This window comes from Delphinapterus leucas, chromosome 2, assembly GCF_059928025.1.
Source record: "Delphinapterus leucas isolate spDelLeu-1000000601 "Yukka" chromosome 2, BTC_Dleu_Yukka2, whole genome shotgun sequence".
Lineage (NCBI taxonomy): Eukaryota > Metazoa > Chordata > Mammalia > Artiodactyla > Monodontidae > Delphinapterus > Delphinapterus leucas.
The window spans coordinates 74,164,483-74,177,810 of NC_143130.1; the positions used below are offsets into that span (position 1 = coordinate 74,164,483).

At 36.0% G+C, this 13,328-nt stretch overlaps 1 protein-coding gene across 22 annotated transcripts in view; it reads left to right on the forward strand.

Moving 5' to 3' along the window:
- Positions 1-13,328, forward strand: part of HERC1 (HECT and RLD domain containing E3 ubiquitin protein ligase family member 1) — a 214,834-nt gene that overhangs the window by 105,695 nt on the left and 95,811 nt on the right. For 19 of the 22 annotated variants that reach the window (XM_089904370.1, XM_089904371.1, XM_089904282.1 and 16 more), the window contains 3 exons: positions 4,472-4,523; positions 7,071-7,199; positions 11,738-12,006. In XM_089904370.1, coding sequence (XP_089760496.1) covers positions 4,472-4,523; positions 7,071-7,199; positions 11,738-12,006 — 450 coding nt within the window. The remainder of the gene's footprint in view (positions 1-4,471; positions 4,524-7,070; positions 7,200-11,737; positions 12,007-13,328) is intronic. The other 3 variants (XM_089904328.1, XM_089904330.1, XM_089904333.1) reach the window with 1 other exon arrangement.

The window sequence follows — 13,328 nt, forward strand, 5'->3', positions numbered from 1 at the left end:
GGTAGCTTCTATTTGAATAGTTTTGGACTTAGAGTTGATAGCTGGATTTTCATTTTGGTTGATCCTCTGCCTTACATGTGAATCTGTATGTGCTACTTGACTTCTCTGGGTCTTAGTGTCCCATTGTATGATATGAGGATAGTAGTGCCTGTTGTGTAGGTGGTAATGTGTTAGACTTGGCTTCTGAACCCGATCCTACTGATGAATAGCTTTGAGACCTTGGTCATGTCACATGATAGCTCAGACGGAAGCTCTGGGTTTTTTGGATTGAGATTCATTTTTAGCTCTGAAATTCTTCTCTTATGAATTGAGAAACTGGATGTGAAAATATTTTTGAGAAGTATAGAGTGCTACATAAACATGAAGCTGTTGTTTAAAAGAAACTTCTAAGTGTGAAAGATTCCTCCTCTGAGGAAAGTTGAACAGTGTCTTCAAGCAAGTTTCATTGTATGTTTCTGTTTGTTCTTCCTCCGTTTATTCTTCATTCCCGTTATTATTTCTGTGCTCCCAGTTCACGTTCCCAGTCTTGCCATCTACTGAGATTCCTCTCTGTCCATTTATGTTTCCAAGTTGATCAGTCTCATTATCTAGTCTCCTAGCCCTGTGACAGTTTTATAACAGATCATGTCACTTTTCTCCTCAAAACCTCCAATGACTTTACTATTTCTCAGTAGAAGCCTAGGTCCCTGCAGGGGCCTGTAAGACTCTACATATCCTGGCCTCACTCCTCTCTGATCTCCTCTGCTGCTACTCTCTTTCTTGATGACTCTCCTTGTGCCACACTGACACCTCTTGGCTTTTCCATGAACATACCACACAACTTCCCCATAGGGCCTTTACATGGCTGTTTCTTCTGACTGGAATACTGTTGTCTGTAGGCAAATCCCCTTGCTTCAAGTCTTCGTTCTGATGTTACTTTTTCAGTGACACCTACCCTGACCACTCTATTTGAAATTCCAGTTTGCTCTCCTTTCCAGATATTCACTCTCTGTCTGCTTTGCGTTGCTCTGTCCCCCTCACCCCCTGGCACCTAACATTATTTGCTATATTTATCAGTTTCTCTTAGTCTACACTAGAATATAAGCTCTCTGAGGATAGAAGTTTTTGCTGTTTTATTCACTGCTGTATCCCAAGTACCTATAGTGCCTGGCACACAGTAGGCAGTCATTAAATATTTTTTTAATGAATGAATGTCTGTCTAATCTATTTTGGTAAAATTTCTGTGCCTGTTTGTTCTTTCCACTCTTCAATATAGGCCCTTGTTACTTTTGACTGAACTGGTAGTTTTCAAACTGATCTCCCTACTTTTTCCAGTTCCTCTCCTTTGATACTGCTCCCAGAGGTAGAGCTCTTAAAAATGTACACAATGGACTTCCCTGGTGGTGCCCTGGTTAAGAATCTGCCTGCCAATGCAGGGGACACGGGTTTGAGCCCTGGTCCGGGAAGATCCCACATGCCACGGAGCAACTAAGCCCGTGAGCCACAACTACTGAGCCTGCGTGTCATAACTACTGAAGCCGGTGAGCCTAGAGCCCATGCTGTGCAACAAGAGAAGCCACCGCAGTGAGAAGCCTGTGCACCGCAATGAAGAGTAGCCCCTGCTCGCTGCAACTAGTGAAAGCCTGCGCACAGCAACGAAGACCCAACACAGCCAAAAATAAAAACAAATAAATTAAAAAAAAGAAAAACACAGACACACACACAAACACAACAAGAACAACAACAGAACACCTGCTGGTCATGCTACCTTCCTATTAAAAAAAACCTCAGTGACTCTGCACTGCCTACCCAGAAATCAAAGATTCTGGAAAATGTTGCTTGCCTGCTTTTGAAGCCAGTTTTCCCCTGCAGTAATCTGCATTTTTGCCATAGCATAGTAGTCCATCTGCCAGACTCCAAACATACCTTTTGAGCCTCTGCTCAAGCATCGTTTGCCTTAAATGTCCTTCTCCTGGGTTTTGTTGATGAAGTCCTGCCTCTCTTTTAAGGCCTGGTTAAAATGTCATCTCTTCCAGAAAACTTTCCTAAGATTACTCACAGTGACTCTGTCTGTTATTTACATGGCAGTTTGTTAGCATCTATAATAAACCACTAATGGTTTGTCTCATGTTGGACTTACTTATGTATTATTAGTGTTTCTTTCCAGTAGACCTCTTAGAAGGTCTAGAGTTTTTTTAATGTCCCTCATGCCTCCTACATTGTGCTTTGCATATTGTAAATGACTGATAATTCATTTCAACTGAAATGAAAGTTAAAAGATGAGGATAAATGTAGTTAAAGTGGCGTACTTTTTGGAAGCAAACAATGAAATCTGACTTAGTCACAATAGATTCTATTGATTTTGACCTGGGGCAAGACACTTAACCTTTCTGAGCTCCAGCATTTTTATCTTTGAAATGGGGAATACCACTACCTGTTATACTTGCCTCAGTGGGGTTGTTGTGAACAACAAGTTTAGTAATACAGTTTAAAACATGTTGAAAGTTATGTTTTCAAAACATAATGGGAAGACAGATAAATGGAGGTGGGTTGAACCTAGATATAATTGCCACGTCTTAGGTTCTGCAGAATTTTAAAAAGATTAAGAAACACATTTTTGGGAAAGATGGACTCTTAATCAACTTTTCTTATGGAATATTTAGAAAGATTGTGTCATAAAAGGTGGAAAAGTCAGGAACTAGAGAGTGCAGATTCTGTTGTGGGTGAGGAGACTTGGGCTGAGCCTTCAGGCTGAGGCTCCTGTAGACGAAGAGGAGCAAGCAGTGGGGGCAGTGTGGGATTTTCCAGCTGAAATATGTTACCCTTCTGTCTGAGGTTATTTAGGATTGTCATTGATGTCTTTGATATCTGGTAGTACTTGTTTATCCTGAATTGTCAGTGAATGAAATGCTTTCTTAAAATAACTGAAGTTAACCAGCTTGATGCTAAATCTGAGTTTTAACCTTCTTTCGTAAAGAGTATTATGTGATATATTATCTACTCTGTCTTAGTGACCAGAGAAACCTAAGTCAACAGTTACACAGTTAACTGTTTGATTGACACATGTCATACTTACCAGCATTTCTTACTACGCTCTCCTAATCTACCTCCCTCATTTCCCTACCGCCCTCTTTCACAAAGGATTTGATTTAGCATACAAAAATAAATACTATTTATAAAAGTATAAGAGAATGAATTAGGGCTAAAAGAAACTGAGAGAGGAAAATAAAGCCCTGAGTAAGATTTGTACACCTCTACACATATCCTGTGATGTTCTGCCAGAGATCGGCCAGCAAATAGGAAAAACACGAGTTGCATGATTCACAGTGTGTAAAAGATAAAAACCAGGTTTTCAAGAAAAACTCAGATATTTCTGGTTCTGAGACCTGAGATAAATTTCTTCCATGAGCCCTCATGGCAAAGGTACTGTGTAATAAAAATGTTATATTGCATGAGATAGCATTGTCTTCAGGAACTGTTGTGACAACTGTTTGGTGTTTTCTCCAGCATCAAATGGCCTGGGAACATACTTATTTCTGGTGTGTGTGTGTGTATATGTAAAACAAAATGTATTTATCCACAATGTGGGTACGTATGTCTATATGTATTACCAGGAAAAAATTTTCTAAATGACATTTCCCAAATGGGTCTGTTTTGTCACTTCTGCAGCCTTTCTTCTTTGCCACCAACTTTTTTATTGTGTGATAAAGTGCAATTGAAATTGCTGAGACCATAATGTCAAATCTGTGCATAAATCTAAGTCATGGGTTTGTATATGGTTATCTGTACATAGAGTAGATAGTTGTCACCAGTGCCTCCCCACCACACACACCCGCGCACACACACACACACACACACACACACACACACAAATATACTTCCGTTCTTCCTGAAAGCCTTCACTGTTTTATTAAGCTGGCTGCAGTTTAACCATTTGAGATTTCTTTATTTTAAGAGGTTTTAAAAACATTTTGAAGTCTTTTAAAATACTACCAGAAAGCTTAGGACTGTGTTATTCTTCTGTTAGTGTGGGTTCATCAGATTCTCTTCTTCTATACACCTAGCCAAGGCTAATAGTTTTGAAAAGAATGGAAAGTGAGGATAGAGCAAGTAGTGATTTTGGAAAATGGGACTTTGCTACAGGGGCTTTAGGCATCTAGAGGGTATTAATAAGAGATCATACTGTGTTAGAAAGATAAAAGACAAAGATTTCAAAGAAGAAAAAGGTGACAACAAAGAAAAAGTTCTGCTACTTTACACTGTTTATTAATGTGCATATTGACTTTGTGTTTTAGTATCTCAGAGTCATGTGCCTGAACTGTTTTCAGTGGGTTTTTAGAGACTTATTGTTCTTAGCCTGACTTGACTGGTGAATAAGTAGCACGTTGCTATAATTATGCAGATTACTTTTTATTTTATTTAGTACTCTATTAAATCTTAATCTTAAATAATTTTCACAATTAAATTTTATTATTTATTTTTAACTTAACAGAGTGGAAGACGAAATGTTGATTTGGACTTGGCATCATCTCATAGAAAGAGAGGTAAGTATTAAATATTAAATATCTGGTTAGGTAGCTCTTTTTATATCTGATATATTTAGATCTGATTGTCATTGAAACATTATTGCAAAAAAGTTAGAAACATTTTATCAGAAAAGTTAAAAGGAAGATCATTTTCTTGAAAATATACACCCTTAAAAAAAGATCTGGGAATGTCTAGGAGTTAATACTCAGTTCTCTTTCTCATTTGTCATGTTTTGACTTTTTAAAAGTCCCATGGAACTCTGGAATTAGTGCTTTACATTGTGGGGGGTTATGGACATAATTTGCCATGCTTTAGCTCAGTGGTATAGTTGCTATAGTTTAAATGGTGTTACAGGGAGAACTCTTTACCCCATTCACCTTTCATACACACATATGCACTTTCAAACTGAAAGTTTCTAGTTTTTTTCCTCATTGCCTCTCAAGATACAAAGCATATAAGAGATGAACAGATGATTTCTAAAAATAAAATTTTCCCATGAGGAGCGATTTTAGAGTTCATCAAGAGTTAAGCTCATTTGCTAAAAGCTGTATCTTAATGAATAATATTGTTAACTCTTGTTTATATGTACAAACAGATGGAAAGAACAACAGTTTTAGATAATACAAATCCAAGGTAACTAAAAACTCTCCAAGTATTATTGATTAATTGGCACTTTTTTTTTTTTTTTTTGCGGTACGTGGGCCACTCACTGTTGTGGCCTCTCCTGTTGCGGAGCACAGGCTCCGGACGCGCAGGCCCAGTGGCCATGGCTCACGGGCCCAGCCACTCCGCGGCATGTGGGATCCTCCCGGACTGGGGCACGAACCCCGTCCCCTGCATCGGCAGGTGGACTCTCAACCACTGCACCACCAGGGGAGCCCCCAAATTGGCACTTTTATTAACCCATTTTTTCTGTGGTTGTGAAAACTTGAAATGTTAAAAGTTGCCACTAGTGGAAGTTTTCTAAAAGCTTGTAGGAAAACTGTTTTTTCCCATTATATTGTCTTTTATATTTCAGAATTGAACCCTTCTCTTGATAACTTCCTTGGCAGGATGTTAGGTTCTCTACAGGAAAAAAAGTGAGAAGTAAGGGAAGGTTGAGGAATGAGAGGAAGAAATGCACCCACAGTTTTTTCATTTTTGTGTTTATAACTTAGAAGAAATGTTGGTATTTATAACTTAGAAGAAATGTTGGTACTTAGAATACTAAGAATGATTTTTTTTGGAACTATTAGGAATTATAGGGACTAGAGCTGGTGCTTTGTTTATCGAAAAGTCTTTTAGTATTATAACATATCAAGGTTCCAAAAAAATATAGGGTATTTGTGATATCAAAAATTAAATGATGTTTAGTATAACATGCAATATGTATTTTATCATTTTCTAATTCTTTGCAAATTGGCAATTCATGTGCCATAATTATCCAGAGTATCCTTTTCCTTAACCACTTGAGTTAGGAATTAAATTTTTGGAACGCTTTTCCCTTCCTAATGTTGGTTAGCTCAGGCAAAGATTGTTGCTATAATTTCTATGTTATATTAATAAAAAGTTGGCTCCAAACTTACTGAGTAGCGTAAGGGATCCAGCCTGTCGTTTTAAGAGCTTCCTACTATACTAATTATGTTTATAAGTGATAGTCTGTTGACTAAAATTACTCTTTTCTCTAAGATCTTTATCATGCTTATGGAAATATAAATTTGAGATTCAGTCTATGATAACTGTGTCAGCATGTGACAAAGTAATCTTTGGAATAAAACAAAAAGTGGTATTTTTAGCTTTGAATTAAGAATAACCTAGAAGTCAAGTGTAAATTACTTAGGAGGAATTAATATGACACTGTAAAATAACTATTCTAGAGTTGCTATCTGTTCACAATTTTAAACAATTGCCCTATAAGTACGTGTCGTTTTCCTGTAGTTTTAGAGCTAAGTAGATACAACTGAATTAAGCCATTAATCCAGATTTGTTTATGGGTAAACCAACTTCTTCAAAAGGTCATAGTACCAAGACCTATTAACTTCTTGGAATCTAACTTTATTTTGTTGGAAACAGAAAGGCAAACAAACAGGACCTCATGGGAAAAGTTTGTTTAAATTACCCATTTAGGAAGTTATAATAGGGAGGCAAACTAGTTATGCAAATTATTATGATATCACCTAATGTGGTACCAGTTTATTCTAGTAATCATTGTATCTTAATGTTCTCAGGCAAAAATTTTGCTGATAGCTTTGTTCCTAGGAATAGGTGACTAGAAAGTAGGAGTACTGTTCTAGAAAGAGCAGCAAAAATAGTTTTCAATCTCATGAATCCTAGTGTTTGTGGATTAAACAATGAAAATGTATACTTAATATCATGTATTTAATTATAATGAATTTCTTTCTTTAAAAGAAATTAACATTGAAAATACATTTGGAACATTATATTTTGAAAGAAATTTTTAAAAATCATGTATATTTAGAGACTACCGTCTGACCACAGTGGAATTTTTTGTTTTGTTTTGCCCTTAAATGATGATTAAAATAAACCACCCTATTTTTTCCCTATTTATTGTCAATATGGACCAGATGTCATAAGCCATAACATGCCTATCTTCAGTTGGTCAGATGAACCTACCAAGTCTGAGAACTTTTTGGAGCCATTCAGGTGTTCTGATTCTGACTTGAGCTATGAAGGACAAGCAGATGTCCAGCCAAGTGAGAATTCTTCTATGTGCTTATTTACCCCTTTCCAATATTTTGAAGAGGAAATGTAAACTTTTTTCCGCTCACTTTTCTTTTTCATTTATTAGTCTAGTGGTCCTGAGTTATTAAAAGTTTAGTAAGAGAAATTAGAGATAACAATGTTTAATTACATCTCGTTTACTGAAACTAAATGGATGTATCAGTGACAATTAATGGTTGTATACACATTTCAGCTGCTCTTAATATGCCTCCAAAAACTCCTCCTTGAGAGGGTCTAGTGCCTATAATTTCAGTATTTGACATTGGGGATACTGGAATTCATGCTGTTGAACCATGATTGCTTCTTTTCCCCTCACTCCAGTTAATGTGTCACAGTGGGTCCAAGCTCTTGGTCCAAGAAAGTGAGTATGGTAGGAAGGAGTAGAGCAAAGTGAGCAAATAAATTGAGCTCAGCCAACTTGTTCAGCTCTTTAGAGGCATCAGAGCTAAATTCTAAATTCAAAAATGTCATCAGTTACTTTAAAAAGAGATGACAGGTGGTACATATTTCTGCTTAGCACCTCAGAAGTAATATGAAATTTATATTCATTAAACACTTAAAAACTGCTTACTATATGCCAGGTATTGGTCTAATCACTTCAAACATATTAACTTATTTAATTCTCATAATAGCCTGTCAAAATTCTTGACAAAAGCTGTTAAACATGTTAGTATTTGGGTACTTTGATAAATACTTAAAAGATTTGCTGTAGTTGTGCAGAACTGAGCTCGTTCTTCACTGAAATACAATATGTTTTCGCAGATACTTTAGTTTTTGTATTTAAGCTGAAACTGATACAGTGAAAAATGGTGGGGATACCAAAGCAAAATTTTAAGAAGGAGCATCATGGTTTGATTTCACTACCCTGCCCCAGGTCTTTAAATATAGTGTTAGGGTTTTATTGCTAAATAATATTGGAAACATTTATCAACATGTGTGTTTCATGGTATAACTTGTATGGGTGAAATGCTGTTTTATCTCTGCATTTCGAATTAGATTATATAAAGAAGAACAAATGTGAATGTTGTCTCCTGTATCAAATTTCTCCTTTTGTCTTCTGATTCTTGTTGTGGTAGTGTATTTACTCCTTTTTGGCCAGTTGAGCCCCAGAAAAAAGAAGAGCTTCAAGCAAGTACATGATGGCATGTTTAATTTTTTTCCCCTTTTAGCTTGCCTACATATTTTATGGTTTATAAAGTATGTATTGCAGCTCTGCCATGTTCATTTTGAAAATTCCATTTAAGAACCAAAGTTGTAAGGACAAGTAAACAATCTCAAATTTCTTGTTGGACTTTATATTTTCTTTTTATAGTAGGAGACTCTGAATTAATATTAAGTAAGAATTGGGCTCAGTCACAATTACTCTGTAGAGGCTTTTGATATGCTTTTCAGACACAGTATTTCCTATATTCAGATAAAACAACACAGAACAAATCAGTTATTAGGTTGTTATAATTTTTTTTAAGAATTAGAGGTTTTTTCATCTCTCATTTCCATATTGTGAGATTTTGTGTTTCAAAGTATTTTTGATATCAACCTAAACATTTTGGTTATAATTATTTAATTTATTTATTTATCCTATTGCTTTCAGATAGTGTCTTATTCTTCCTTATATTTTATTCATACAAAGTTTTGTTTGGCTTATATACTTAATAAATTACATGTTTTATTTATTTATTTATTTATTTTGTGGTACGCGGGCCTCTCACTGTTGTGGCCTCTCCCGTTGCAGAGCACAGGCTCCAGACGCGCAGGCTCAGCGGCCATGGCTCACGGGCCCAGCCGCTCCGCGGCATGTGGGATCTTCCCGGACCGGGGCACGAACCCACGTCCCCTGCATTGGCAGGCGGACTCTCAACCACTGCGCCACCAGGGAAGCCCATAAATTACATGTTTTAAATTAGGGGTCAACAAACTGACTAGAGGGCCAAATCTGGATTACCACCTTTGTTTGAAAGTAAAGTTTTGTTGGAACCCAGCCACACTCATGTATTACCTATGGCTGCTTTCACACTACATCAGCAGAGTTGAGTAGTTAAATGAATAGTGAATGACCCACAAAACCTGAAATTATTTACTGTCTGGCTCTTTATAGATAAAGTTTGCTGACCCCTGCTTTAAATTGCAGAGAGGATTTAATTTGGGGATTGGCCACCTATTCCATAGAATATTTTGGAGTATATTAAGGCAATTCACTACTTGCAGTTTCTTCACATATTGAGCCTTTGCGTAGGCAGGCAGTTGAAATTCCCATGGATCAGTGATTTGTGAGTTGATTAAGAACAGGAATATGTAAGACCACCTCCCATAAACTTAAGGGATTAGTGTTATTAATTTAGAAAAGATCATTTTCTTTGAGCCTCTGTTTCCTCAAGTGAGGAAATTGGACTAGGTAATCTTTAAGGTCGCTTTTACTTCTGTGGTTCTAGCATTAACTCTCTGCACATTGTATTTTCATTTTGAAAAGTAATTTATAAGTATTGGAAGATGGAAGAAATTTTTATTCTGAAATTTTGTTATTGAACCAACAAGCTCAATGCTAAGAGACCAAAAAATATCATTTGTAAGTTAAAGTTAAATCCAGAGTCTGCATTTGGGATGCTTAAGGAAGTGGAAAATGATTATTTCTTTTTTTTTCTTTTTTTCCACATTAGCCCCTCCTTTATTCTTTAAATATCATTTTAATTTAATACATTATGCATCCATGACATTTTTCTTTGGATTTTTACCTTTTCTGTTTTACATGGGAAAATATTCAGCTATACAGTTTGGGGAAATTTTCAGATTGGTTATTTTTTATGTTCAGTAGAACTGAAAATCCAACATTTTTTAATCTTAAGAATTCTTGCTGAAATATAGAAGGCAGATAAACCATATATTCTTAGCCATTCTAAATTATTTTAGTAGAATGCATATAAATTATTTCATAGCTACTTTATAATATTAACTGCCTATTGTGGATTTCTGTGTCTCATTTTGAAGTCCTGGGGTTTTCCTGACATCACTGTAATAATTCAAAAATAAGTTATACAGTCAATATTGTATTAGTTCATTTTCTCTTTGGGCATTAGTGTTTAAGTAGTCCTCTTCCCACATCTTTTCCATCTAGTATGTAACAAATATAATCTTTGTAATGCATATTTTATTAGGTACCTCAAGATTCATTCCTAATAGAAAAATTTGGTATATTCACAGAATGAGATATTATACAGCACTCAAACAAATGAACCATGGTTACATGGAATCATGTGAATGAGTATTAGCAATATTATACTGAATGCAAAGTAATGTCCAAAAAGACTACATAAAATGATACTTTTTTATAAAGTCACAAACAACTAACACTAAACATTATTTGTCTTGGGAATACATATAAGATAAAACAATATTTAACAACAATAAAAGCAAAGGAGTGATAATGAAATCCTTAGGTTGATGGACACAGGGGAGAGATGGGTTGGGGGGAAGAACAGATAGATAGTATTCTGCCAGTTCTCTAGTTCTTGTGTTCACATTTATTATAAGTAAATATAAATACAAAAGCAGGCCATGCATGGACCAGTGATGAGAGTATATCATGAGCCAAGGAGTATGATTAATCTAACTCATGTACCTGAGATCAATTAAATCAAAAAAGACAAAACGTGTAAGAATTAGGCATTTATATATTTATTTAAAGCCATTATTGGCACATGCCTTGGACAGTTCTTGTGATCAAACATATTAACATTTTTGCTGTCTAATGTAAAGATTTTAGCCTAGAAAATGCCTACTGGCAAAACTAATGGTATTATATTTAGCCACTATTGTCAACACCACTTGGTAATTTTATGTAGATATCATTTTATAGTAAATCTTATATATTCTTGTCTGTGAAACTTTGCTTCCTTTATATAGGAGTTTCACAACCTGAAATAAATGTGCATATCACACAGTGAAAATGTTCCTTATATTAATGAAACCAAGGGTGATATTTATGTCTCCTTTTTGTGTAAGTTTACTTGCCCTTCTATATTCATTTTTTGGTAATATTTCATTGCAGATATGTACACATTTTGCACAGTCTTGACTCAGTCTTTGCAATGATAATGTTAAATCAGATGAAGTCCTATTACTAGTAGGTCTTACCAGCAGTGTCCTAAGTGCCGAGTTCCATTTTGGTCATAAATGATGGTCTGGTTTAATACTGCAGAGCATTTTAAGCTAAGCATTTTGAGAGCAGCTTCTGCCTTTCTTTTTCTTGTGGCAATGTGTTACTAAAGCGCTTACAGAGACACTGGTACATTAAACAGGGCTTTCCCTTTGTTTTCTTACATTGCTGTAGTTTTTGTTTGTTTGTTGTTTTTTACCAAAGCATTTTGCTCAGATTCACTTAATGCATGCATGTATTCAAACACTAGTATCCATTTCTCACCAGTTGGTATGATAGCAACACTCAGCCCTCATCTAGTTTCAGAATGTATGCTCATCTTGGTCATCACTGATGCGTTTTTGTTCTGTTTGTATGTAGGTCCTATGCATAGTCAATTGGAAACCCTGAGCGACTCTTGGGCGCGCCTGAAACATAACAGAGACTGGTTGTGCAGCTCCTCTAACTCCTTTGAGTCTGATTTTGATCTTACCAAGTCTTTGGGAGTTCACACTTTGATTGAAAATGTTGTAAGCTTTGTGAGTGGAGATGTGGGGAATGCCCCAGGTTTTAAAGAGCCAGAGGAAAGTATGTCTACAAGTCCCCAAGCTTCCATCATTGCAATGGAACAGCAACAGTTAAGGGCAGAAGTAAGTCTTTGATATTTACTCCTTGTGAGGGACTGTGGAAACTTAAACTGAACCACTGAAGGTACAATTGTAGGAAAAACTTTTCCTTTTCTTCTATTCCTTGCCTCCCCTTTTCCTTCACTTGAGCTTTTTGATGTTGCTATCTTAACCAAAGCAGCCTGATAGTTTGTTTGAAGTGAACAATAGTGCACAAGATACTCTAATCACTAAGTCTTTCCTTGTCTCCTAGAAACTAGAGTGAGATTGGTTGGTGACTATACAGATCTGCTCTTAGAGTCCCCATTTTTGACCCATTTGTCTCCGTTTAAAAAGGCCTGGATTAGAACACCATGCTAATAATGATAAATGCTAATATTAGTGAGCATTGCCTCCAAATATCCCCCTCAAAATATTTATTAATGATTGTGGTTTTAACATGTCCTCAAATTCTTTGATACTCTTCCCTCCATGAGGTGGAGCTTAATTTTCTTCCTCTTGAGAGTAAGCTGGAATTAGTGACTTAGAGCTAACAGAGTATGAAAAGGGGAAAAAAATACAGTAATTTTACATTGCAGAAACCCGGCAGACATCACCTTAACCAAGTGATCAAGATTAATATCACCAATAGTAAGTTCTGGTGATATCATGTACCCTGATAATAATGTGATGAGAGGGGGACTTTGTAGTATTCATCCCTAAATCCATACCTGTAGGCCAAACATGAGAAAACATCAGGCAAACCCAAATTGAGGGACATTCTATAAAATACACAAACAGCCCTTCATAGATGTCAAGGTCATGAAAAACAAAGACAGAAACTGTCACAAACTAAAGGAGACAAGGCAATTGATGCAATGTGATATCCTGATGTGGATCCTGGAACATAAAAGGGACATTATGGGAACTCTGGCGAAATCCAAATAAATTCTGTGGTTTAGTCAGTAGTGTTGTACCAATGTTAATTTGTTTTCATAAATGTACCATAGTTTTGTAAGATACTAACATTAGGAGAAGCTTGGGGAAAGGTATACAGGGACTATCTGTACCATCTTTACAATTCTTCTATAGATATAAAGTTATTTTGAAATAAAAAGTTTATTTGTTTTAAAAAAAAGGAGGGTAGGCCAACGGACTGCTGTGGTGGATATGTGTCCTCCTAGGGAAGATAGAGCCAGAAGTTCAAGAGAACCACAGAGAAATCTTTTGGAAATACTTCTAATTCTTGAACTAAAGAGTATTCATTCCATATAATGTTATAAGTAAAGGAAGCAGTATCCATACTACTTGATGCTTTTGAAATCATGTATATCTCCTCATGAGCATCACAATAGCTCTGTGAGTAG